At 42.5% G+C, this 27579-nt stretch overlaps 1 protein-coding gene across 1 annotated transcript in view; it reads left to right on the forward strand.

Annotated features, from left to right (window-relative positions):
- Positions 1-3457: 3457 nt before the first annotated feature.
- The window catches only part of gpc3 (glypican 3), a 138141-nt gene continuing 114019 nt past the window's right edge, over positions 3458-27579 (forward strand). The window contains exons 1-2 of the mRNA XM_039812954.1: positions 3458-4041; positions 15136-15297. Of these exons, the coding sequence (XP_039668888.1) occupies positions 3885-4041; positions 15136-15297 (319 nt within the window). The 5' untranslated portion in view covers positions 3458-3884. The remainder of the gene's footprint in view (positions 4042-15135; positions 15298-27579) is intronic.

A 27579-nucleotide genomic window follows, 5' to 3' on the forward strand; every position in this document is an offset into this window, starting at 1 on the left:
CTAAACTATTTACTTAAAGTACTTAAGGTTTCAGGAACTTAAACTGACTATTTCCCGTTTATTTTACTCTACTTCTTTATATAATATATACTATAATAATACTTCTTCATTCAGGGAATATACTAGGTTTTTTTTCCCTACATTTAACATTTATAGTTACTTATTTTTCAGATTAAGATCATTAAACAAAGGAAACAACTAAATTAGACTACCCTATACAGTAGCCATGTGTGCCCTTTCAAAGTCAAATTAGAAGGTAGACTATTTGTCATTTTATTTAAAATAAAAAATGTTATGTCTTTGTTTGAAATGAGATGGGTCAAATATCCACCTCCTGTCTCTGATCATTGCAGGGCAAACAATCACCTACTTTTTATTATAAAATAATTCTGCTTTTCGAAAGAAATGTTCAACATTTGCCATGCTTGAAGATGTGTCAGTAGAAGTTTAGTTATAGGATTTTAGTATGTCACTGCTCGTAAAAGTTTGACTGAGTTACCCCACACTGCGTGATAGGCAAACCCATCCGTATGGCTGCAGCCTGCAACGCATTTATCGCAGTTATAGGAACGGTTTAAATATATCTTGTTGATTTTTATATTGTTTCAGATGGTCCAGACTGGAAAGCGTGTTGCCGGGAGCAGTTGGAAGTAATCCAGTACATCAGTCCCCCCGCCCTCTGACTCCCCCTGTCTCTTATGGTCCTCCAGCTAAGGTGCATCTAGTGTAGTTAGTGAAGTTGTTCAGTATCTACTGCCCTGGTTGCTCCTTCTGGCTGGAGGGCTTGTTCTTTTTCAGGATCTGAAATATTTCCCACTACATTTGCCCTGAAAACTACGTTATCTCTGGGATGAAAGGCCTCACGTCTTTACTTTTAGAACAGCTATATGTTTCAGGTGTGTATGTTGTTCCTATCAGCAAGGAACCAATATGTTGTAGCCTCTTTTTTTTGTGTGTGCAGTTTTAACCCGTAGGAACTGATAATGGACAGACAGAAGTAGCACAGTGCAGATTCATCTTAAACATGAGAAAAAATAAAGCAATACATTGCTTAAAGAACAGCAGAAATATGCCATTAATCAGTGTGTTTGTGTCCGGGTCATTCCCTCAGACAACTTTAGTGACTTTCTAACTCTTACGCTGTACATGTTGACTCCTTTTTGTGTGCAGTTTTAACCCATAAAAACTGATAACGGACAGACAGAAGTAGCACAGTGCAGATTCATTTTAAAAAATTTGAAAATTGGTCCCCTGGGTAGCTCTCCTGGTAGAGCAGGCACCCATATATAGAGGTTTACTCCACTTCTTTACTTCTTTGCTGCAAGTCATTCCCCCTTTCTCTCCCATTTCATGTCTTCAGCTGTCCTATACAAATAAAGTTCTAAAATGCCCCCCCCCAAAAAAACTAGCAATACGTTTCTTAAAGAGCAGCTGAAATATCCTATTTATCGGTGTGTTTGTGCACGGGTCATTCCCTCAGACATCTTTAGTGACTTTCTAACTCTTATGCAGAACATGTTGACTTTGCAGTTCCAAAGTGCTCACAGTGCAGATAGTACACACTGATCTACTGCAGTTTGTGCACTTCAGGTATTGCGGGTTACCTTCCTTCATACATCAGCCTGCTAACACTTGAAGGTGGAACTCATGTGGGTTTACAGCGAGTTTTGTTGGTTTGCTCTCAGCTTCTGCCAGTCTCTGCTGTGCAAATCCATGCAAAGCTCTCTGTTCCTCAGACGCACAGCCAAAGGAAGAGATACGTTTTTTTATTTGTTCTCTGTTGTTCCAAGCTTTGATGAACACTTGAAAGACTAAATATTGTATTCACCGCAGGCACAAGAGAGCAGCTGTTATACAGACGACCCCCACACACACACACACACACACACACCCACACACACCTCACCTCCTCTCGTTGCAGTCATGTTAGCGTGTTAGACTCTAAAGGCATCTTAACATTAAGGTTCTTTGACATTGCTGCTTGTCTCGTTGTTTTCAGGTGGATGACTTCACAATTTCAATACTAGACAAAACAAAAGAAATTGCACAGTATCCATCTGCAATCCGCCAGATGTTGTGAACAGCTGCATGTATAACAGTGTATTTATTTGTGTAGAAACATATAGAAGTTGGTCGGATAGATGTGTTTTTTTCTTTTTTCTTTCTCCGGCTTAAAGTGATGGTTCGGAGTAATTTCACCCTAGGGTCCTTTGCACCATGACCTCGAGCCAAACACCCCCCCAGAAGCTTTTTTCACCTGGGTCTAACATTGGGAGAGTTAGCTAGAGTAGCGTTATCAGCTGAATAGCTTAGCGCAGGGGCTAATGGACCCACGTTTGTATCTCGTAAATGACCCCACTAATAATGCCTGAAATGATACCAAACGTCTACAGTAGTACACATAGGTTATGTACTCATAAAACGATGGATTGGAAAGTTTGTAAGTACACCAGGAGTTTCTGAACACTTGCCTGCTCTCTTCTGCTCTCTGTTGCTGCTGCTGCTGTTGCTGTTGCTGCTGCTGTTGCTGTTGCTGTTGCTGTTGCTGCTGTAAGACGAGTGCTTAGGGCCGTCTATAAATTACTACACCGAAAAGAGATACAACAAAAATATTTATTAATTTAATGATTAAATAAGGTAATGTCTCCAAACTTACCTCAATTATTACTTGTCTCCTGCTAGTTATACTACAGCACTTACTTAAAAAAAAAAAAGTTAGATTAAAAAATATTTTTGTTGCATCTCTTTTCGGTGTTGTAATTTGTAGATGTCCCTAAGCACTCGTCTCACAGCAGCAACAACAACAGCAGAGAGCAGAAGCCAGCAGGCAAGTGTTATTTACATAACCTTCTGGTGTACTTACAAACTTGTGTTTGGCTCGAGGTCATGGTGCAAAGGACCCTAGGGTGAAATTACTCCGAACCATCACTTTAATGAACTTTTGTTCAATGTGCAGAGAGGATGAGTTGGACGTTGGCCTCTCTGGTGTGTCACATGCAGACTGAACACTAGGTGGCACCATTTCAACTTTATTGGCTCTTTAGAGCTGAGTTATTTGGCTTCCAAATAACTGTCCACTCAAGATGAGAAGATGAAGGAATAATCGGTGTAAAATGAAATGTCATTGAGTTAGATTTATATGGGCTAATTATCAAAGATAAGAGGCTGTTAATGTTCACTTGTGCTTGGTTTGTACACATTTCTCAGAATGCCGCTGGTTTTCTGTACACTTTCTCCTTGTGATTGAATAATAAAAACACATTTTCAGATCATATCCGACGCTTATGTGTCAATTTCATTGTAATATATGTGCATCTTCTGGTAACATTACGCTCCTCAGGTACTGTGGCCTAATTGCTTCCTATTACACACACTGCCGTGCCATTTATCCAGCACAACAGCTCGTGCACCGCATTACTCCCCTCATTCTATTTCCCTTCCAGCAGCCACACAGAGCCAATGTATCAGCGCACATCACCGCTATTACATGAGAGGGGAGATCTCTTTACGCGCAGGTTCACGCTGGTGCGCGCGTTTTTTTTCCTGTGGGGGTGGGGGCGCGCACATGCATCCGAGGCTCGTTGATCTGTGCAGCGAGCTGAGAGTCAGAGCCGCAAGTGAAGAGGGACTCATAAGTTATCAGCCATCGGAAGAGCTTCGCCAAGAGGCTCCAGCGAGCAGCTCTCCAGGCGCACGGATCGTTGAGGAGGGGGAATCAAGCGGGAGGATGCTGAGCTGAGCCGAGCCGAGCCGATCCGAGAGCTGCAGCTTCACCTCATCAGCGCCAACACGGGATGCTCCTGTAACTTTGAATGTGTTGAAGTTTATCCCCGCTGTCTGTTGCTCTTGTCTAGTCCGGTTTGGTTAAGAGCTGCTCGCCTGTCATGCTTGGTCCATCCGTCCACAGTGCGCTCTTTCTGTGCGCCTTCCTCCAGCTGTTCTCCCTGCCCGGCGGACAGATGCCATCCTGCCAGGAGGTGCGCACAGTCTTTCACTCTCTGCATCCGGGCTCCAAGTGGGTCCCCGAAACCCCGGTGTCAGGTAACTGTCATCAACTTCAAGCTTGTACATGCAGCTCCATAGGTTTTACGCACAACATGTGTGGTAACTGCATCCTTAAATTGTCTGTAGGCTAAAACAGAGTTCTATTATTTCAGCTCTGACTGCAAACACTCAAATTCAATTCCACTGTTCAGTTTCAGTTCTTTACTCCCCACTCCAAGGCTGCTGACATGTCTGGTATCGGCAGTGAGAGCCAACCCACACACACTCTCCATCCCTCTGGCTCAACATTAACAAACCTGCTCTGAAAAAAAGCCAGTTTGCATCTTGTTAAAAATGCAGGTTGAATTATATAAGCCACCGGTTAACTGTTAAATAACAAGCTTACAGAATCGATTGGCTCCAGTATTGATTAAAACATGGAGCCAAGTAACCCAAGTTTGATCAGGTCAGTGGTTTTGAAAACTGAAAGCAGATATTAGCATCTTTCTTTTTGCAGATCTTTGTTATGTGGGTTTGAATCTTCTGCTGAGCTTGAGGGGTATTTTGTTGAATAGATGGTCATGTTCAGGCTGGTCTCTTGGCAGCTTTTCCTCAGCCACATTGTCACAGAAAAGATTAGTGGTGTGATATGAATTGTAGCCATACTGAAAACAAATTTGTAAAAGATGCAATTACTCAGAGGGGTAATTGTTGTTCCCTGGAGCTCAAATGTCAGTGGCTCTGCCTCAGAGGAGGAAGGAACGGGTCTTGAGAAAAGTGACTTGACTTTTGAAACATGAGGGGAAAAAAAACACTGAGCAAATGGTGAAATAATTCAGGTGTTTAGCTGGATGGAGGAACAACTGAAATCCCTCCCCATCCTATTTTGCAGAATACAGCATGTGTGTGCACTGCTGGAGCCTGTTGCATGCATTCTGATTCAGTATGTAAATGGAGATCCCTCTCATGTGGCCGAATCACAGCCAGCTGCAAATGTTAATGGGGCGTTATAGTGTCATGTCAGCACGGAGGAAGTGCTCCAGGTTAACATTTTCTCTCAATTCTCAGCATGCAATCCTCACACGCCATACTCCCACCGCATTCAAACGGGTTTACCAAATAACGCTAAATGTTCCGTGAACATGGAAGAGTGTAATGAATCACAAAATGATTCAATCAAACAGCAGGAAAGATGTGTGACGCACTTTGAAGCATATTTTGTCATCCTCCCCCTGTATTAATCTCTTATCTGTGGGTGCAAGCAGCTCCGACCACTGAGCCCTATCTCTCCGTGCATAAATCTTTAATCACACACCCTCCACCTAGGTCATCAAGCATTTTATCTGCCAGAAACATCGTAGCAGGCCAAGAGAAATATTTACCCCCCTCCCTTCGCTGGGGCATCAGTCTGAGCTGGACACCCTGCACACCAGGCAGCTCAAAACCATTACTTACACTGGAAATCAATCCAGCAGTCTGCCAAAGAACAATTCATCTTGGCCAGTTAAGAGGTAGTTTGGTTTACACGTTCCCATGATGCCCACGGCTTCTCTGTTGCAGATTAATTGCTGGTTTTATTAAGTGAGCTGGTAGCACAGTGCTTCATCAAGTGACTGATGATAAAGCACCTAATTCATACATGTACGGTAGATTTCCAGATTAATGTAGAACACAGATTCAAAAACATTTTGGCCCTCTACTGTTCTGTTCCAGGTCCTGGTTCCAGCTAAAAAGAAAACATGTAATCTTACCATCTTAATGTTGTATGATGTTTCCTACTTTTATGAATGGCTTATGAACATGATTCTAAAATGACAACATGTTCAGCGTGTTAAAGAAAATGATGCTTTATAGCAACGCCAGATGTAAAAACTAGTGAAATACAATAACTTGTCATATTTCTCTATATCAGGGATTGGTGTTCAGCACTACCCTCACCAATAACTCCATTTGTGTTTCTGTTTTGGGACTTTTATAACAGTATGTATTCATAATAAGTCTAACAGGGATGTAACATGCATTTTTGGCAAGAAAAGTAATATATTTGTTCATGCATAGTCCATAGTATTCCCTTATTTGGTGTATTACAAATGTTTTATGAAAATGTCTGTATTTTGCCTACATCTTCATCAAATGAGTTTGTGACAAAGAGGAGTTACTGCTTCAACACATTTCTACATACTGGATTTTGATAATCTCAGAAGAAAAGGAAACAATATTTCCGAGGTAAAAATAGTTTATTTTGCAACTATTGTTAATGTTATTACACATATAGCCGTGCAACAAAGAGGACGAAAAGCCAATGTCAACAAAACGTGTATAAAAAAATCTCACATTAGGTTTCAACATTTGCCTCATTGAGCCACATGTGACCGAGTTCTGGAGCTAGAGACAGTTTGATCGATGTAGCATGACATAACGGCCCCAGTGTAGTATCAGGGAGGCGTTATTATGGATCCCACGTAACTTCTAGGAAAGTCCCGCCCTACGAAGCAGCACGATTGGTTGGGGTTAGGCATTGACCTCGAGTGGTTAAGGTTAGGCTAGCCGATTGGTCAGGGGATAGGACCTGAACAAATGGGGTTACGTTACCTTGCGTAAGCATGGACGCCTGGCCAATAGTAGTGTGTGAATGCTATTGAAGGGCGGGCCTTTCCTAGAAGTTGCGTGGGTTCCATAATAATCAGGGACACTCAGGTAGATAAAAGGCCTCCCTCTTAAATTCCCAACATGTGCTAACTGTTAGCACTAGGAATGACATAATGCAGATAATCAACAATTCCTGGTATTCTGTACAGACCTCCTAAACCCCTCACAGTCCCAGAGCGATCTCAGGACTCCACTGTGGGAGCTACTGTAGTAAAAAATATGACGGGATGTGATTTCAAAACAAAGTACTGCAAGTGAGTGAGACATGGGCTGCTCTGATCAGCGTTTCCGAGTCTTCCGCACTTGTGTTCTTGGCGTCTCTCGTCGAGAAATGAACAACATCGGCAACCAAGATTACAGGTTTCCCTGGCGTTAGCATGCAGCTACATGTAGCAGTGTATGTAACGTCAACACTGCAATAGTCTCAGCCCTCCTCCACAGTGCTGCGGAGGAGGGTCTGGCTAGTCCACACAGCATCCCGGGATGGGAAGAAAACCGTGCTCTGGTTTATTGGCATTTCTTTAAACCAATCACAATCGTCCTGGGCGGCGCTAAGCCCCGAACTCAATGACGGTCCCTCTGCAAAATAGCCTCGGGAAGGAACTTGTTTTCGGTGGAACGTGTGTATGTTCAAAAGTTGTTTTAGTCGTGCAACAGAAAACTCTGATTGGAGAGATAGTCTAGCTAGCTGTCTGGATTTACCCTGCAGAGATCTGAGGAGCAGTTAGCCATAGTCCTCACAAATCCACCGGAGGTTAGAACGCCAACACAGAGAATGAGGAAGGTAAAAAAAGCGTGATCCGGCGGAACGTCGTGGATATAGACTTACACTGCAGTAATGTGCCTGGCGCAGATGACCATATAAAGAAATCTGGCATGAAGTCAAAAGTCAGAAAAGACAGTTGGAAGCGGAGTGTTCAGAACCGTCTGAAATCTGACGCTTTTGCTCACAGGGATTACTTTTACATACGTTTACCTCGTTATTTGAAGCTTTGGCCATGTTTAATATGAACATCAGACAATGTAACATTATATCAATGACAGAGGTAATAAGGAAAAGCATTATAACCCCTAGGTTGGAAACCACTGGAATAATGTAATATAGATTTATTGTTTTTCAGAGTGTGTGCTGAAATAGTTGCGTTACCAAACATTACATCATCATTCACGGCTTCCACTTGTTCTTACACAAATTGATATATTCAGTTGCTCTGGAAGATTTCTCTGTGTAGATCCATATATCCACATACATGTAGCTTCAGCAAAAATTTTCATTATTCTCAAAAATGTCTAAAGTCACGTTCTTATTCTCAAATAAATTATATTCTATGCATTCTTCCTTTTCTTATTCTTTTATTCTTATGTGACACATATTAAACTTTCTAGGAATGTTTCCAATATTTCACACTATCCTTTATATCCAGTGATGACATTGAAACGTCTTTCGTCATTCTAGACAATATTTAAGCAATGCATGAAAATTTAAAAAGTAATATCCTGAAACGAGACAGAGTTATGGCGCCAGGCTTGTACTTGCGGTTGAATTTCCATAAATTCCAGCGCTTCCACTTTTGTCTTAATGAGCTTTTGTTTTACATTTTACAAAAGCATGAAATATGCAGCCCCTTCTCATATATTTAGCACATTTTTGGTCCTATTTTTGGTCATCCATAATACATCCTTGTCATTTATTCATACAGAATAAGTTAAAGGTTTTCAGCCACAATTACATCTGCTGTAATTGTTCTGAACAAAAAATTTCTTGAGTAAATGCAAAATGGGGGGGCTTTCTCTGCGGCCTAATGTAACACAAGTTACATTGTCTTTATTGAGACATACAGCTAATGAAAGATTGATGAACTTAAATGTTGAGCACGGCTTGCTGTGATTTGACTGAGGGGAAGTATCACTTTCTGTGTGTGTGGGCATATGTGTGTGTGTGTGTGTGTGTGTGTGTGTGTGTGTGTGTGAGAGTGTTCGATGGGGAGCCGTGAAGTAACCTGTATTGATATGGTGTATGGTGTGGAGGAGGTGGCTGATTCAGAGAGATGTCCGCAGGAAGGCAAAAAACAGAATTCTAATAATGCTGCATGTGGTGCCAAAGGGCATAACACCAAAATACCAAAATTGATGTTTTTCTTTTCGCCAACATGTTTCAAAAGAAGTAAGCAAAGAGAAGCAACAGGGAACATATGAAAAAAACACCAACCTAACTGTGCTGTGAGATTAGCACTCATGTCTTTGTTGTGGCTCTTGCTGTGGGTGGCTGTAGTGTCTGGAGGTGAAATGGAGGCTGGGTGTCAGTGCACGCCACCGCGTAGTCGTATATGTGCGAGAGGCGCTGGAGCACTTACCCCAGGACACGAGTGTGAAAGCAGCTCCATCAGTGTCAGCGGTGGTTGGAGCGGAGGATGTGGTGGAGCTCTGACAGCAAGTTGCTGACCGGATTGATGAGAGGAGCAGATCAGATTCTCACTAAATGGATGACTAGTACCAGTTTGCTGGAGGCGGCGCTGACAGCTGCCACTTACTTCAACATAAAAACCTGGAACAGTGGTGCTGCAAAGGAGGAGCTTTCTCTGAGCTATCTGGGCACCGTGCATTCTGAGGAAATTTTAATGCAACAATTTGTGCAGCACAAGTAGACACAGTTCCTGTTTTCTGTCAGATGGGTTATAGATTTCAGCATTTCTGACGGCACTTGAAGGCAGCTTTATTTCCCGGAGGCGAATTTAACGAATCTTACTATGGCCACGCCAAGACCCGCCCTTCAATAACATTTATTGGCCAGGCGTCCCTGCTTACGCAAGGTAACGTAACCCCATTTGTTCAGGTCCTATCCCCTGACCAATCAGCTATCCTAACCTTAACCACTCAAAGTCAAATGCCTAACCCCGACCAATCGAGCTGCTTCGTAGGGCGGGTCTTGGCGTGGCCATTTTGGGATTTGTAAATTTGCTTCCCAGAGAGAGAGAGAGAGAGAGAGAGAGAGAGACAGAGAGAGAGAGAGAGAGAGAGAGAGAGAGAGAGAGAGAGAGAGAGAGAGAGAGACAGAGAGAGAGAGAGAGAGAGAGAGAGAAAGAAATGAGTTGAGCGCTGCAAGGTTGAGATCAGGGGTTTTCAAACCTTTTGTGTGTGTGGACCACTATTTGTAATCAAGAATTTTCGTGGACCTTATAATACACATAATAAAATATGTCTACACACAGTCCTACCTGAATTAGTCTGCACCTCTTAACAGGCCTACTAGCACTAAACTATAACTGGTCATCGCATCAGTGCAACAGGCTCGTTAAAAGAAAGTTTACCGCGCACAACGGCTGACACATATTTCATTCATTCATTTACTCAAGCGCCCGAGGGCATAATCAGGTTCATTTGAACAACTTATTTCTATAGCATTGGAGTATTAAATCTATACAGTAATAAGAACACTTGGATGTAGTCAAAATTTCTAAATCTTTGGCGATTTTAGGGGATTATTAATCTTCAGAGTTTGGACTTGAACGTCACGGCCGAGCGCCACTAGCCTATTTTAGTAATCACACAATAACTTGACAATTTAATTTAAATAAAAATGTTACATCAATATACATATTCTTAAGTGTTATGGGAATTTCCTGGTAAAATGAAGGTTAAAAAAACTATTATTTTATATTTTATTTTGCTTTTCCACGGACCACCTGCAGTACCCTCACAGACTACTAGTGGTCCGCGGACCACAGTTTGGGAATGACTGGTTTAGATGGTACGGTCTACTGTAGGGGTGTGTGAGATCGTTAGTATGTATAAAAATATTTTTGCAGGTGGGAGTATATATATATATATATATATATATATATATATGTATATATATATATTTACAGGTAAGAAGGATATATTCATGATTTGAGCCCCCTGAACGGTTATTTGTACCTCTTTTGGGGAGTGGGTTCTTTCATATTTTTGGAGGAGGACAAATCTACCTCTTCTAAATATTGGGGGAGACATATCCCCTGCATCGCCCCCCCCCCCGAAATCTACGCCTATGGCTGAAACAATTATAGTTTCATGCCGTTTGATATTGCTGAGCAGGATGCCAAGGTCCCGCAGGTGTGGACTCCAGTAATTAGCTGCCGGGTCAGGTCAAAAAGCGAACAACAAAAAAACAAACGCTCTTGCTCTTTAACAGACGCCGACACGACTAATAGGTGGATCAGTGTGACCTGAAGCGAGACGAGTTTTTGTCTTATTAAGCACAGATTTGTGCTTTGTTTAATCCGTTTTTCTTCTCTGAGACATCCCTCTTTAATGAAGGGCACTTGTTTGCTGCCTCATTGTTTTCTGTTTCTCTGGGAAAAAACACCACAGATCGGGCTCTTTCACAGTCACGCTTCCAGCTTTCACATTATTGCTTCATCAAACGATTTAAAGTAGAGCAGTGTCGGCAAAGAACTAAAAATACTTAAAACAATTTGAATCCCCAGTAGCTAGTGATATTTTTCATTCCTTAGGTTGGTTGTAGGCTTAAATTGCGCTATGTTCATTTCATTTATTGTCTCAACAAAGTGACACTGCCTCTCTTATTTTGCCCTGGAGAGGAAGCCAAGGAGTCCCACGTGCTTCGACTCAACACTAGTAGTTGATGTTTAATTTATGCTCATAATGAACAGCTTTTAACATATTCTATATCTTAATACAACTTGTTTTTTCCCCCATGGTCTCCATCATTAAACTTGCATAGTGATAGCTTAGTAATTGGTTCTGGGAAACTAAGAGGCACACAGTGTATTTGTGGCTGCCCCCGTTCCCTTGCGTTCCTTTGACTTGGAGTCCCCAAGCTTGTTAAAAAGGTTGGGGGGGGGGGGACTCTTCTCTGCACAGGACTGTTTCAGTCCCTGCTGGAGTTTTCACCCTTGGCATTTCAACAGAAACTTCATTTCATGAGAGATCCATCAGCAAAGGATGGTCACTTACGGCTGTGACAAACCGAAGGGCGATCAATGCGTTTTAAAAAAGCCATTTCAAGACCTTGACGCTCACGAAAGCCGCAGCTGTTCTGCATGTTGAATTGTCTGGCCCACCGTTTTAGAGTATTGATTGGAAAGTGGGTCATAATTTAAAGGCGTCACCTTGGACTGAGATTGTATGTTGGGGAAATTTACATCTAAATTGCTCCTGGCCTTGCACCTTGTCTCTCTTGGTTTAGTTTGAGAGCAGTGGCCATCAGGACACAAAAATCGACTAATTAACCACTAACAGACTGATAGAAAAGTGCTCTTCGGTGCCCGGTAACTATTAAGCTCAAGGTAGGTGAAGTGAAACAAGCTCAGAACAAAACTGTGCGGGGATGACAAGGAATATAAAAAGGAGGCAGGGAGGAGGAAGAGAGCCGAGTCTTAAAGCAAAGAGAAAAAGCAGGAAAGCTTACTCCCAAGTGATCTGTCAGTCAAAAAGAAGGCTTTATTTAGACGCTGTGATTTTATTATTTGTGAGACTTCCTGTCGAATCCTTCACTTATTCCTCACCGCAGTGGAACTTCAGTAATGAAAGGCATTTATCATCTGCAAAACGACAAACGTGCAGATGAAAGTGTCTGTTTTGCCGGAGATAATTGCTAAATCCCCGTCTTTTTCCTGCACCAGCCGCGCTCACCTCACCTCATGGTGCTATTGACAGCTTAATAATTTTGCCCCTGCAGCCTGAAATTAGCTTGATCTTATCTGCCAGGAGTCCTTTCTCCGTATTGATTTAAGATATTAAGCCTGTCAGTATGCATACAAAAGGTGCCGTGTGACAGGTTTATTGCCTGTTTCACTCATTAGACTCCACACCTCAAACTCTGATGGGCGCCAGCGAGTGAGCGGAGAGTTAGCCCAAGCTGTTCTTGGTTCAAATCCCCCAGTACTTATTCATTATCCAGACTGTCACTCTGTTGCATCTCCTGCAAGTTTAACTTCCCTCCGTGCAGCTTTGTTTCTAAGGATCTATTGTTTGAAGATCTCAAAGAGACAAATCCTCGAACCAATGGAGAGATTCACTTTTCATATTAAGATAAAGCCTCCGTCTTGACAAAAGCCTTTCCTGTGTCTTTTGACACGCTTGTTATCGAGACTTTTCTGATATCCATACACATTCACAATCCGAGCCCTCCCCCCAAATTAATCTCGCCGCTTCCGTCTCTTTATCCTCCGCATCCCGACCAGCGGCAGCTGAAGCTGGCAGACTCCCCTGACATTTGTTTACCACGCCATCAATCAGGCCCTTGTCACTGACGCCTCTCAGGCAGCAGATCCTGCAGACAACTCCAAGACGCCGCTTGGCACGTTACGACTGCAGCCTCCACTGAAGCTTTCAACTGCCACATGGGACAGAGAGGAAGGGGGAAGCACCAAGGAGCTCCTCTTTGTATTTAAACATCAGATGGTTGTGCCCTATTTATGTCGGTGTGATGTCTATGCGTGCATCGTTTTAGAGGAGTGATTTGGGAATAAGCTGGAAATGTATAGCTTGTGTATAAAAAGTGCATATTCCACTGGACCTTTTTTTTTTTCAATAGAGGTGTTTTGACACAGAATTGTGATAACTGCAACATACATTTGAGTAGTTCCCTCATTAAAGGTCTTGGTAAAGTCTTTATAGTTATTCCAAATGTTACCCATTTTAGTCCCACATTTTTTAAACAACTTAACACTTGCTTAAGACAGCTTTTATGGAACAGGAAGCCATCCAGAAGAGTCTTACAAAGACCAATAGATGAAGGAGGTCTAAATGCCACAAATGTTACTCCTACTGGGCTGCACGGGCCAGAATACCACATACCGGGGTGGAAACAAATTGAAAGTTTTCATCTTTATAACCTCCCACCGTCATCATTTCCTTTCATACCACCACTTAAATCTTCAAAGACTATGAGATGTAATCCAGTTATTATACACATGTATAAGGTGTGGATGGAGGACTATAAAAAATAGCTTTTGATATTTCTATCATTTGTGAATAACATAAAAACTATGTTAAAAAAGGTCCCATATTGTAAAAAGTGAGCTTTCTATGCCTTTTGTTTTATTATAAAGCAGGTCAAGGTGCTATAAAAATACTGTGAAAATATCAAACCCTCAATTCACAGAGAAATGCTCACAGTCCGTTTTAAGAAACTGTACCTTTAAACAAGCTGTCAGGACCTCTGTATGGTTGTCATGTCATAACTATACTATCTATCTATCTATCCATCTATCTATATATATATATATAGATAGATAGATAGATAGATATATACTGTATATATATATATATATATATATATATATATATATATATATATATATATATATATACTGTATATATATAGATATAGGTAAAAAGTGCCACTACAGTGCCCTTACAGTCATTCCCCGGCTGCAATGACAGTGCAGAGACTCCGAGGGCGCAGATGCACCAGGAACCCGCGGGCACTGACCAATCAGAGCAGGCTGGGCTTTTTCAGAGACAGGCCTTAAAGAGACAGGCGCTAAAATGGAAAGTGTTTCAGACAGAGGATGAATACAGGTATTAGGAATGTGTTTTTTGAACATTAAAGCATGTGAACATGTTCTAGTAGAAAAACCCAAAATAGAGGTATTAACGTAATAAATGAGCATAATATGGGACCTTTTAAAAGCCACATCATTTTGAACTACTGTTGAATCTCTTTTTTTAAACTTTTAGAAGAGATGTTGTACTTCTGACAGCCTTCTTTGTAAAAGATGTTCTCGAGTTCATCGTCACACAAAACTGCAGTTCATACACCATCACTTTTGCAGCAGCTGAGGCACCTTGGCTATCCTTGATCAGACTCAATTCGAACCGCCTAGTCCTTATCTCACACCTCACTGGGATTCTTTCATATTGAAATCATTTCTTCAGGGTGTTTGTTCTTTGATTTGGTTGTGTACGGCTAGATCGGAGCAATTAAACATCCTTGTCACCTTAGTTTTGCCTTCACTGGCTTACATCTGCACCTTTCAAAAGAGCTCTGGGAAACCAATTATTTATCATCTGTGTAAACAGCCCTTAATGTCAGTCATGTTGTTTCATCGCCTTCAATCTTACTTGTGGCTTTTTATTTTATATATCATATACATAGTAAAAGCATGCTGAAACACACTATCATTTTTGTGCAAAGTGTAGCCTGGAGTGGTGAGTAACTTTCTGTTGACCAAATTGATCTTTGAGGAGAACATCACAGCTATGGTGTATTACTTGAATGTGCATCAAAATGACTCCTTTTTTTCAGCAGGAATTTATTTTTGACTTCAGCCCCGCTAAATAACACAGCCTGTATATAATGATCACACGCTCATTAAGGCTGCAGAATCTGCTGCTTTTTAGTGTTTCCTGTGTTTAGCATGCAGAGGATGCAGCCGAATCTTTTCGTGTGAAGGAAGCGGCTTTGGGTTTTTGAAAATTAAACAAAAGCTCCTTTGCAGCTCCTTCTCCCTGCTCATCCAGACTCCTGTCCTGTCTCTGCTGATTTCCTGCCAGGTGCGGATCTGCAGGTTTGCCAAACCAAAGGCCCGACCTGCTGTTCCAAGAAAATGGAGGAGCGGTATCAGGTGGCTGCACGCAGCAACATGGAGTCTGGTCTGCAAGTCGTCAGTGCTCAACTCAAACGTCTTATCATCCACAACGCCGCCATATTCCAAGGTAAGCAGTGAGCGCAGTTTGTTTCAAACAGACAAGATGTTTTGTTTTTTTTACAGTCACTATCCACTTTCTTGGCACCACATCCCTGTTCACATCAGCAGCTCACTCCTCCAGACGGTGAGTCACATAAAAATAAATCAGAAGCATAATGCATGCAGACAGGGATGAGACGCTCAGCTGCTGTTCAACTAAATGTTAGAATGGCAGAGACGTGTGGTTAGAGTGACTTTCGATGTAGTGTGGTTGTCGGGGCCAGACATGTTGTTCCAGAAAGTGACAGCCTCCTGAGATTTTGGCGCACTGCAGTCAGTGATGACAGTTATTCACAGAGTGGAAAACGCCAGTCAGCATTGGTCCTGGGTAGCACTCACAGATGAGAGAGGTCAGAGGAAAACTGACTGTGTATGAGTGGTTTTAGCTAACAGATGCATGCAGAATAAGGGCTCAGTGCAACGGTGATGTAAACAACGTGCACATCGTCAAACTTGGAGACACTGAGGTTCAACTGCTGTCAGCTGACGAAGGTACAGGAGGCAGGTGACTGCTGAAAGTGAAGGACTGAACACTTAAATGACACCTGGTCTAACAATGCAGGAACTGTGTGACAGCAGCATGAAATCAGCATTTCCTTGCTGAGTTGAGACTGCTCTGAGCTACTTCCTCTCTTTTTTCCTCTCTCCTTTATTCTTGGCTAAACCAAAGTTTCTCAAAGTTGTTTGAGAAAACCTTTGATCAAGCAGCAACAAAGACCATAAATAAGGTCAAATAATTCTATTTAAGGAATAGCTCGACATCTTGGGAGCTATATACTTATTACCTTTGTTGTTAGAGTGAGATGAGGAGATTGATACCATTTTAAATTCTGTAAGGTAAATATGAAGCTACAGCCAACAGCCGGTTAACCCCCCCTAAAGCCATCTTTTTTCTAAAGAGTCTTTAGAGGTGCTGGTAAGGAATATTTTTTAACTGGGATGACCAGATGAAATATTTAAGACAGTCTTGAATTATGAGCAGTTGTCCCGAATCCTGTCGTGTTCATCCCAAAAATTAGACTGAACCCGAGATTAGATTTGATTAATTATATGCTAATAAAATATTACTGATACTGATCATTATGAAACAAAAACCTTTAGTGTGGCCCACAGACTTGGACTTGGAAAAAGTGTTGAGTTTTTGTTTTTTGGTGGCTTCATATTTACTGCACAGACATTTAAAAATAAATAAATAATTATTTAACCTTTATTTATCTAGGTAAGTCGATTGAGAACAACTTCTCATTTGCAACAGTGACCTGTCACATTCACACAGTTCCACATCCATACCTGGAAGCTGCCCAGTACAACCACAGTCTGATCTGCTGGCCACTGAGCAGCTCCACTGGAGCAGTTGGAGGTTAAGGCTTGCTCAAGGGCACCTCAGTGGTGGTAATGAGGGAGGGACAAGCACTTTCCCCACCCAGATTTGATCCTGTTGGTCTGGGGATTGAACCGATGACCTCTCGGTCACAAGCTCATGTCTCTAACCTTTAGGCCACCACTGCCCATTGAAGTGGTATCAACTGTCTCATGTAACTCTCAGCAAGAGTGGATAAATGTACACCCCATGTCAAACTATTCCTTTAATACACATATTTTACTGTTCACAACCACAAAGTGACAATGTAACAAGGGCTATGGACAAAAATAGATGTTTGGCTAGCCCTGGCGGGAGCTCCTTATGCACTGGTAGACTATTGTCCACCAGAAAGAGAAACAAAAAAATGAAAAAGATGCTATTATTGTTATCATGGCTACATGATTAAAAGCATGTAGCCGTGATTAATAAAAAAGTCTTTCCAACACTGTAACAGAACGCACCTTTGCTCAATTTGCCATTCTTTTGTAATTTTGTAATTTCTACTACACAGCAAAGATAACGTTACATTAGCTCACTTTAAACAAAAACTTTATTTTTAAGTGTCTCAACTTGAACTGGTTTCGAGTGAACTCCTGGACAACAAAGGGGTACCCAACTTTTCTTCCACACTGCAGCCATATGAGCAACAGCTGTTTTGAAATATCCTTTCATGTTTAATGTTTAGCTTTTGTTATCATGCTACACAGGGCTTTTCAATCCAGCGCAGCAGCTCTGTTTACTGTCTCTGGGTTTCCACTTGAAGTGGGGATGTGTGGACTCACTGGGCCAACCGTTTCTGAGAGCCCACACTCATTGGTTGTGATACGCAGCACCATCCTGACATGCCAATTAAAACTTGAGGTTTAATGGGGACCGTGGGGTCTGCTTGACTTGGTTGTTACACACTAACTATGTTAGAGAGTGCTGCTGTGGTTTGGCTGCACTTTCCTAGAAGGGGTTCAATGCTAATTGCTTTAGCATAGGGCTTGAGAGAATTCCCCAAACAGCCCCCGGACTGAAATCCTTTATAACATCCTGGTCTTATCTGTTTCCTCTTCTTCATTTTCATCCTCCTTCTCTTTTCTTCTTTTCTTCTTCTCTCTCTCTGACCCTGTAATCTTCTCTCTCCATCTCTGTCTCGCTCGATCTACTTGACTTTTCTTTCTCCTTCTTTCTCCCTCCGTCTGTCTCTTCCTCTCACATTCGTGCTACACTGTTGGGAATTGAGTGCATGCCTTGTTTGCCATCTTCTTTGCTGCTCTCTCTCTCTCTCTCTCTCTCTCTCTCTCTTTTCTTCTGCGCTCACTTCTGCCAGAGATCAAAGGGCTTCCCCTCTCCACTCCTCTATCTTCGTCTCTGAGTGCTCTCTCTATCCCTGCATCCCCCTCTCCTTCCAGCTCCACCTGCCCTGCTCTGCTTTCCCAAGCCTCAGACTACACAAGAGGTTTTCGCCCTTTTGAAGTCAACTTCTCCAAACAATAGAAAAAGTAATGGCTCTGTCTATCTTTGACTTTTAAGCAGAGAGATGACAGGCCGCTTTAACATAAGGCTTCTTCAAGATCAATACCAGGAAATAGGTAAGGCATTAGGAATTTCTAATGATGCGTGGCGCAGAATGTCTCATATGCCATTTGCCAATCTAATGAGCCCGAGCTGATCTCTTTACAGTAAACCAGGGAAATAATGTAATGAATAAACGGCAGCATCCATTCTGATATGTGACAGACTCTTGGATTACATTTTGATTCACATAAGCGAGATCATAACATCATCTTCCCCCGCGTGCTGTGTTTGCCACACTCTCAATGGCCTGATGTTGTCAATTTAGTTCAAAATGAGAATCTGTAAACCTGCGCAGGATCCATCTTGAAATCTAATCTTTTAAATGAGAGGATGATCTTGTGCATGTTGAGAATTTAATTTAGAAAATAAATGATGGAGTCCAATATTTCTCAGGAGTGTATTAGTAAGTGATGAGAGGACAGTGGGGAGGTAACATTAGAGCACATAAAGGGGCACTACACTGATCTTACACATCAACATCAGTCACAGGGAGTACTACCAGTGTCAGGAAGCTACTTGAGAAAAGTTGTCAGTCACTCATTACCTACTACATATTGCAAAACAAAAATTACATTAGTTTAATAATTACATATGTAATAAAATAGAGTAGAAATAGAAACCGAAACATTGTGGTTTAACAAGCAGCCAGCCTACACTTTGATCAATGTTAAAAAAATAGTGAACAATACCCATCACAAAGGTCAGAATTTACTGTAAGCTTGCAACCTCAAATTGCATATCTGTCTCCTAGAATTCACATTTACATACTTCCTATTTGTTTGGGCACTATGACGTTTTTGATAGAAATGTTATTGCTGCCTGGCTTGTGTTTACTGACAACATTTTGGCCAGAGAAGGAAGTACTACATGTATTACCGCCTGCAATTTATGGGGAGGTGGTTGAAGTGTGGGTGGGCATACAGAGACCAAGACCACCTCTTTCCCTAACCTTAACCAAGTGCTGCGAGTGCCTAAACATAACCATTCTAAGGTTTAATGATGCTGTAGATGCTATGAGGGGATATTGTATTTCAAGATAATATATTTTAGGAAAACAAATGAAATACATGGTCAGTATGCACAAATATGTGCAGTATCAACATTTTACAACTTGGCTGATACTTTCTTTAAAACATTTCCTCATTATGTTGATAAAAAATATTGTAGAAAATGTATTTGCTGCAGCAAATTTGAATTAAATAAATTGACTGCAGGAGGGCGACCTCGAGCTCACCCAGTAAGAGTGTTTGCCACGTGTAGGCTGAGTCCTTTGCAGCAGCCCGGGTTCGAGTCCGGCCTGCGGCACTTTGCTGCATGTCATCCCCCATCTCTCTTTCCTGTCTATCCACTGTAATAGTCAAATAAAGGGAAAAGCCCCCCAAAAAATATATATTTTTTTACTGTTTATCCAACTATCAGTTTAAAATGCAGAAGGTATCCCATTTACAATTATATGAAAGAGACATTTTAGTTTTGCTTACCTAAAAGAAAATTATTGAATTTTCTGCAGTTTGACTAATTGCTTAATTGATTGTTTGAGCACTCGAGTACGTAAACAGACCAACGATGCAAGGAAGTGAGCTGGGAAGTCGGCGTGTGTATGTGTGGAGGGAAACTCACCCAACTCTACTCTACGAGGCTGGAACAAGTCCTAAACAATGTTGTTACACTGTGGCTCAGCTGACTTAAGCACATATTTATGTTTGTGCTGGGATTATAGCCTACTGCACATCTCACAACCTCCTCTCTACCTCACCCATCTCCTCTGTCTTTATCCTCCGTGTAACTGCCCGGCGATGCAGAAACTCATTGAAAACCATCTTCTGGCATTCTGGGTGATTGGCAGCTCTAATTGTTGTTATTTCCCTGGCGAGTGGCGCTACTGCTGCTGCTGCTGCTGCTGCTGCTGCTGCTCAGCCTGAGCCTGCAGATTAGAAATTAGATTATCCTCCTCTGTTAATGAGACACGCTTTTATTTAACGTTTTAAAAATGATTTGTTGAGGTTGTTATTGTGTAAGAGCTGAAAGCCACCCGTGGCTGTGTTGCGAGGGCAGGCAAGATCTGGGGAATGTTTTGTTGTGCGGTCCTTGTGCAAAATGACACATCATAAAATGAGCCTCTCCTGACTGCTGTGCTGGTGGAGAGAACAAGAGCGCTCTGCTCCTCTGCATCACAGATCATCACAGATCCCTGCTCCTCTGCTCTGTCTTTACCCAGAGGGGAGTCACACTCAAGTCCAAAGAGCAAACCCAATTAATAAACATGAGAGGACAGGGTTGGCCCGATTGCTTATATAGTCAAATATGTGGGGAGGCAAGTTGAGCTGTGTGTGTGTGTGTGTGCAGATATCAGAGAGTCTGTGTGATATCTGCTGAAAAAAGTGGGCCATCCAGCCTGGTGCTCCTGGAATGACTCAATGAGTCCATAGAAGGCTGGCTCAGTGGGGTGTTCGAAAACAGGTCTGACTTGGACTACTTTCAGGCAGCATGAGGGCGATCTGTATGTGGCTTCACTCGTCGCTGCGAGGCAGGGGAGCTTTCTCCACTTCCCTCTGATCTCACAGGGGCCAGCTCTGCAGATGAGCGGGAGTTTGGAAGGATGCTCATATATTTTTTATCAGATATAAAGACAACGGGCAACCCGCAATGTGCACTGCTCGACAAAGTTGCAGAATGTCCGTGAGGACGTACACACACACACACACACACACACACACACACACACACACACACTGACTGCAAAATTGAAAAAGTTCACTCAACAAAAGTGTGAATAAATCTTCTTTTGTGTCCTTGAGTTCCTCACACCTCATTCCTAGCGGGCCAACAAATTAGCATCTCATTAGCAGTCTCAAAAAAAATTCTATCGACTTCCTCCGCTTCTTCTGGACGGGTTTTAATTACTCTGAGTGTATAAGGAATTTGAATGTCAGACACCCTGTGGCCCCGGGGGGAGGGGGTTGTTGACCTTGAGAAGAGTTTGCCCTCATTTGTCTCCGATAGTGCTGAATGGACACTCGCCGTGGCAGTAACCCAAACGAGATGTGGCAGGAGGTGGATGACGCAGAACCTGGCAGGCTCGAGCTGCCTTTCCATTCAGCAGCCAATAATCAAAATCAGATCTCGCTGCCCTCTGCATGCAATCGCTGTCTCCTGCTCGTTAGCCATCCGCTCGATTCAAAGTGCTGCTGGCGTCTGGCCTTAGCAGACCTTCCCTCTGTTCTCTTCCCATCATCTGCTTTCCAATAATCATCCCCTGCCTCACGCTCTCCATGGAGTCATTTTGTCTTCTGGAGAAGTTTTCCCGGAGTAATCCAATTAGAGTGAGGACTGGTGCCATGTATGCCTGCTGCGAGATGTCTGAGGTTGTTTACTCGCTGCCCCGGGCTAATCTAATAACTTAATGATGGGGAGAGGCAGTTTTGCTATGTCCAATGGGTTCCTTCGAGCATCGTTTATCAGACACGATGGGGTTTACCAGCCATTACCACATCTTCTTCTCTCAACTTGTAATTTCATTTGAACATAATTGCTGTGTTTTATCATTATGCGTCACTTCTTGGTTCGCTTCTAATGAGCTTTTCTGGACTTTTTTTTGCACTCTGCTGGGCTGGCAAACTGTTACAGATACAGATTTATACTTAATAAAAGCGGTGTAATACTGAGAAGCGCGCTGTCTGTTTGAGTTCTGAGCTTCTCTTGGTGCTCGGGAGCCACAAAGGGGAAAGTAAGAGTGTATCTTTGCAGTAAACAACCTGAGAGAATATTTTAGTGTTAGTCAGCCTGAGGAAGAAACATTAGCTGTAGCAGCTATAGACACATACTGCAAGCACCGAAACATCCAGGTACAGCAAATACACCAGTAAATACACCCTCTCTTCTTAGTATTTCTTCTCATTATCCAGTCTGGTGCTTGTATTTCTAATATGAAACAGTGAAAAGTCTACAAAGCGTATACAAATGAGATGTTTGGGTGCAGTTTGCCACTGAATTAACATGACATGGTCTGCATGGGAATCTTCTATGTGTGTCAGGCAGGAGCCTAGTTCCAGGCAGAAACTCATGACTAATACTACTTCACCTTTTCTTTTTTTTTTTTTTTTTATATTAAAGGACAATTCCAGCGCAAAATGAACCTGTGTACCAAGTCAACCGTTCTCTGGAATATGTTTTCATGCTAATTGAATGTGTCTCTAGCTTGAAACAAGCTAGCGCAAACCGGTGATTAGCTTCTAACGCTAGCTTAGGCCACTAACAAGGCTCAAAGTAGCACCACACTTCCACGGTAGCATAATGAGGGTCCCTACATGTAAACCGAAAGAATGAAAAGACGTCCCAGAGAACGTTCGACTCGGTACACATATGTTATTAACCCCTAGATTCATTTTTCGCCGGAATTGTCCTTTAAACTAGAAAAAGGGGAAGCTGATAATGGAATTAAATTGTGTTTTGTGTTATGTCATAAACGTTTATGACTTGTTTATAATGTTTATGACACGTTCATGGCATTGTCATTTCACTCTCATGTAGATACCTTTAAGTAAAGCAGAACCAAAAAAGAATAGGATTTGAATTGATTTATATTTTAATCATATTTAAATACTGTTTCTCGAGCAGCAACAGTAAAGTTTACAACAGCAAAAACACTATATACACGATAATGTCTCTCTGGAAACTAATCTAAAATGTCAGGAAAATAAATAATATTCCTGACATCAAAATACTGAGTGAAGTTTAGAAAGAATAAAGAACACAGACAGCAGTCAGGATCGGTGTCTTCATGTCCTCGGTCCTCCTCCCTCTGCTGCTGCTGTGATTCACCGCCTGCAGGTACCGCTGGCTGCGTCTCAGCATGGCGCTAGGTTTACAAGAATTTGCCAAAGTTGAAAAAGTAAGCTAAACAGTTACTACATACAACTTCTTCATAACAATTCACTTTTAGCTGAAGCATTGTGGTGTGGTTTTCCTTTCATCTCTGTATGCCTCACTTAAGTGACAAGCCAACGTGACGAGCTAACGTTACTGTAAGGCAGACGTATTTTACAAAGACAGCAAACAGTTTTACCTTTATCCGTGATTTTGTCTATAGTGTTGAATCCAAAGTGCTTCCACACATCGCTTCTCAGATCATTTTGGTGCCATGATTATGCATTCAGCATGACTCACTAGTTTTCTCCATTTCACACTAGCAGCTAGGCTAAAACAATCTCCTAATTTACTGAAAAAGCAACAGGGCAGCAACAGGCCTTTCTCACAGCAGACACTTTTTACTTGTCATAGCAGGAACAGCACAGGTGTTGCTAATAACATTAACGATGGCTCCGTTCTATTCAAGTGTTCCAGTGAGAGCGACAGGGAGCCAGCATGCACAATACCAGGAACCTGAAATCAATGCAGCTTAATGGAATTCAGCCATCATTAATTTCATTATTTACACCTGTGCTTTTCCTACTGTGATGAGTCAGTCTGAGGGATCTTCCTAGACCCAATTTGAAGAGGTGCCATACTGTATGTGGTCCCTAAGTCAATTCTTTTGACACTCTCACCTGAAATATCACAGGTACTTGGGTGCAGGGCTAACTCATCTGGGGAAACCAAAGTAAAGGAGGTAAGTAATAACCGCTGTGGTTGTCTTTCTTTAGCCCACGTAGGGAGGCTTCTTCCTGGAAATCATTTCACTTTTTCTACAACCAGATAAACCTTTGTTTTCATTTTCGTCATTTTTCATTGTTTGGCTTTTCAAATTGTCTGTCTTATCTCTGCGGGCTTTATGTCTGTTGCCAGGCGCTCCCTGTCTCCACGGGAGGCCGCCTCAGCATCCTATCCCCAACAGGGCTGGCATCCTGCTTAAAGTGCTCCTGTGTCTCGCGTGCTTCATGCTACACCTTTTTAACCGCGCCTCCGTCTTTTGATGTGACCACACTCAAACCCCAAAATTGCGACGTCTGTCTCTCTGCTGATAAAATGGCAGCCAGTCATCACCCCATGGGGTGGATATTTGCATACGATTTCAGCTGTGGCTCTGGATATCTTCAATAGCTGAATTATTATCCCAGAAAGAAAAAAGCCAACTCTTTCAGACTTACACTTTGGGATGTTCATCTTTTGCATTTCCACCATTATTCTTAAACAAAGGCTGATTTCTCGGCTGAGATTAAGAGTCGGTGTATTACTTTTATATTCATTCTGAAAAGACCTGTGGAGTGGATGATTGGTTTGCTTTTGAGCTTGTTTTAGAAATGGAGGGGGAAAAGATAAAAGAAGAGGGAAAAAACTGTAAAAATGTGTGAATGCATCTTTTTGTCAGCGCTTGCTCTTTGTCTTTGCTGTGAATGTTTTCTTATGAACAACAATGTCTTAGTACATAAAAGAAAACCTTTCGTGGATTTTAATTGACGTTTATACCCGTATAGTTGCAGCACCAAACTATCCCCCAGATTTTCTCAAGCTTTAAGGCACGAATCTGTGCTTTACTCTTCTTAGTCCAAAGAAAACACAGATCTGCCTCATTAGATTCCCTTATTCTCCATCAGCCTTTATGGAGAGACCCGAGTTTTGATTCAGCTTTGGTGTCACCTCAGCGCAGCGTTTTCTGCCGGGAGAACACATGATTTCTGTTCTTCTCTACAATTCCTTCGCCACCTACCCTGTCGTGTTCTTTATGCTGATGTTTCAAAACATTGCCACGAGTGGGAAGAGCGTGGCTCTTCGTGTTTGAGCCACATTTTAATGATGTGCCCTGTTGCACGCCTCTCAGGCTGAATTTCATCATAGAGGAAAAACAAACAGTGTGGCGTGAGGATCAAAGTGTCATTTGAAATGCTATCATCAAACAGAGCTGAAGGGACTGACAGCTCCTCCCAGCTCCAGCTGAGAGAAGGAGCCTTTGTTTCTTTCAACGTCTGATGACTGGTGCTGCATCGGCCGCGATGGAGAGAAGGGAGGAGAGGGGAGAGAGGAGAGTAAAGGAGAGGAGGCGAGGGAAGAGGATAAGAGAGGAAAGGAGAGGAGGCGAGGAAAGAGGAAAAGAGAGGAGAGAGTAAAGGAGAGGAGAGGAGGCGAGGGGAAAGGATAAGAAAGGAAATGAGAGGAGGGTAGAGGAGAGGAGAGGAGAGGAGGTGAGGGGAGAGGAGAATAGGGAGGAGGAAAGTGGAGAGAGGAGAGGAAAGGAAAGAAGAGGAAATAGGGGGAGATGAAACCGAAGGAGAGGAAAGGGGAGAAGAGTGGAAAGGAAATAAAATAAAATGATAAGCAGAAGAGTGGGAAGGAAAGGGTATTAGAGGAATTGAAGGAAGAGAAAAAGGACAGGATGAAGAGTGAAAGCAGCATATTGACATGAACACAGCTCACACTGAGCTAATGAGCTCCTTTAAATGAATCACCCAGCATCCCCATACATCATGTGGGACTTTTTTTTTCCACTTAATGGTTGATACAAATCTGCTTTTCAGAAATACCCACAGTTCTATTTAATCAAAGCCGTTTCTGCGAGCGAAATCAATGCAAACGCAAGATCACATTTGAACAGCCACATCTATTAACAAGACATGTTTTGAGAAAGCACACGTTTGACTTACCCAAATGGAGGCTATTCTTAGATGTCACTTTGTTTATATTTATCCTCACTCCAGGGCAGGCATATTCAGAATAAATCTAAAGCCTGTGCAGCTTGCGGCTGCAACAGTTCCCTCTCCCGTTTACTCAAAGCTATCACTCCCTCTATCTGAAGTTATATGAGTTCAGCTCTGTGGGGACAAACCCAGCAAGACCTGAAGGTGTTTGCTTGTCAATCTTTTTCTTTGTGCACAGTGTTTGGCAGGTTGTGGGAAGGGACACCTGCTCTAGAATTAATCTTCAAGGTCTCTTTCTTTATGAAAAGCATCCTCCGCTTTGGAAAAGTGCACTCTGCAGTCGGTTCACTTGCAGGTCTAAGTTGTTAGAATCTAATTCAGGTTGCAGTTTCATTATATCAGCACCGAGTGTCTCTGAATAGGAAGATTAGAAGACAGCTGCCACAGCACTGAGACGCATCCTCTATTTTTTTCATTGCTCTTCCTTCACCTCGCGACCCCACCAGCTTGCCCTCTTCCTCCTACCCCAACCATGCACTTATAGTTCAAAGAGATGCATTTTTCATTTTGGCCTATGAAATATTGAAACACTTATGCAACTTGTGCTCAGCCATGCAGACATAACAACCATGTCAGGGCAGGGCAGAGGGGCTGATCTTACATCTTTGGGATCTCATTGCTTATTTACAACAATATAAATATGTAACAATTAACCGAATTTAACTTCTTCTGACAGAGGGCCACTGTCATTTGTTCAAAGCCAGTGTGTACCCTTTCCTGACAAGCGACCTCTTGCTGTCTTGAGTCATTATTGTCTTCTCCAAGTAGCAAAGGTGAAGGTAGTGTGAGCGAGAGACCGTGGTTCTTACATCCAACCGTCAGCTCTGCTTTCTTTTAACCAAATGTTTTCTTAACTTATACCAACAGTCGCCTGAACTGACCCTAAACCTAGAGAGCTGGAGTGAAACTAGAATCCCCTGCATCAAATTACTATAAGAGCCTACAGCTATGCTAGCGGCTCGGTGAGGCTCTGCTTTGAGCTAAATGCTAACGTCAGCATGCTGACATGCTGTTGTCCGGCAGCAGTAGGGGCAACGGACCAGGTTTGTTTCGAAACTGACAGAAGGGTGGCACTCGAAAAGGAAAAAGTCGCAATTACAAATCTGTCTGCTACTTCAGCATCACAGACAACGCCATGGAGTTATCAATACACATACAGTATGTTATTTCAGAGCCATGGTCGGGGCCATAGATTCTAATTAGCAAAAACCTCAGTCAGATGAAGGATCAATGAGTCAGGCAGACTAGACTAACATATCCAGCTTAACAACCCCTCTGCCCCTGTACTCTGTCTGCTTATATGGGAATGCAGAGGGATGGCATCCCCCCCTCTAATCGCTTCCTGTCCGGCAGGTATATTACCATGTTCACCATCTTAGTTTAGCATGTTATCATACTGACAGGGCATGAAATTAATACCCGCCAAATGCAGGTGATTTTTGCAATTGGCAGGTAACACTGTCAATCTACCTGCCACTTTGGCAGGTAGCCAATGAGAATTGAGTGATTCAGATTTGTAACTATCGGTAAGCAGGGTACGCGGTTGCTTACGGGCCTGGTCCAATCAGGGGCCCGCATCGCTGGAAGACATTGAGAGCCAGGGCTCCCTATCGCATTTTCATTACTAACCCAATCCCAGCAGTCCCACGTGCAGCAACTGACCAAGCGGGAGTGAGAACGGGTAAAATTAATT

Source organism: Perca fluviatilis, chromosome 10, assembly GCF_010015445.1.
Source record: "Perca fluviatilis chromosome 10, GENO_Pfluv_1.0, whole genome shotgun sequence".
In the NCBI taxonomy this organism is placed as follows: Eukaryota; Metazoa; Chordata; class Actinopteri; order Perciformes; family Percidae; genus Perca; species Perca fluviatilis.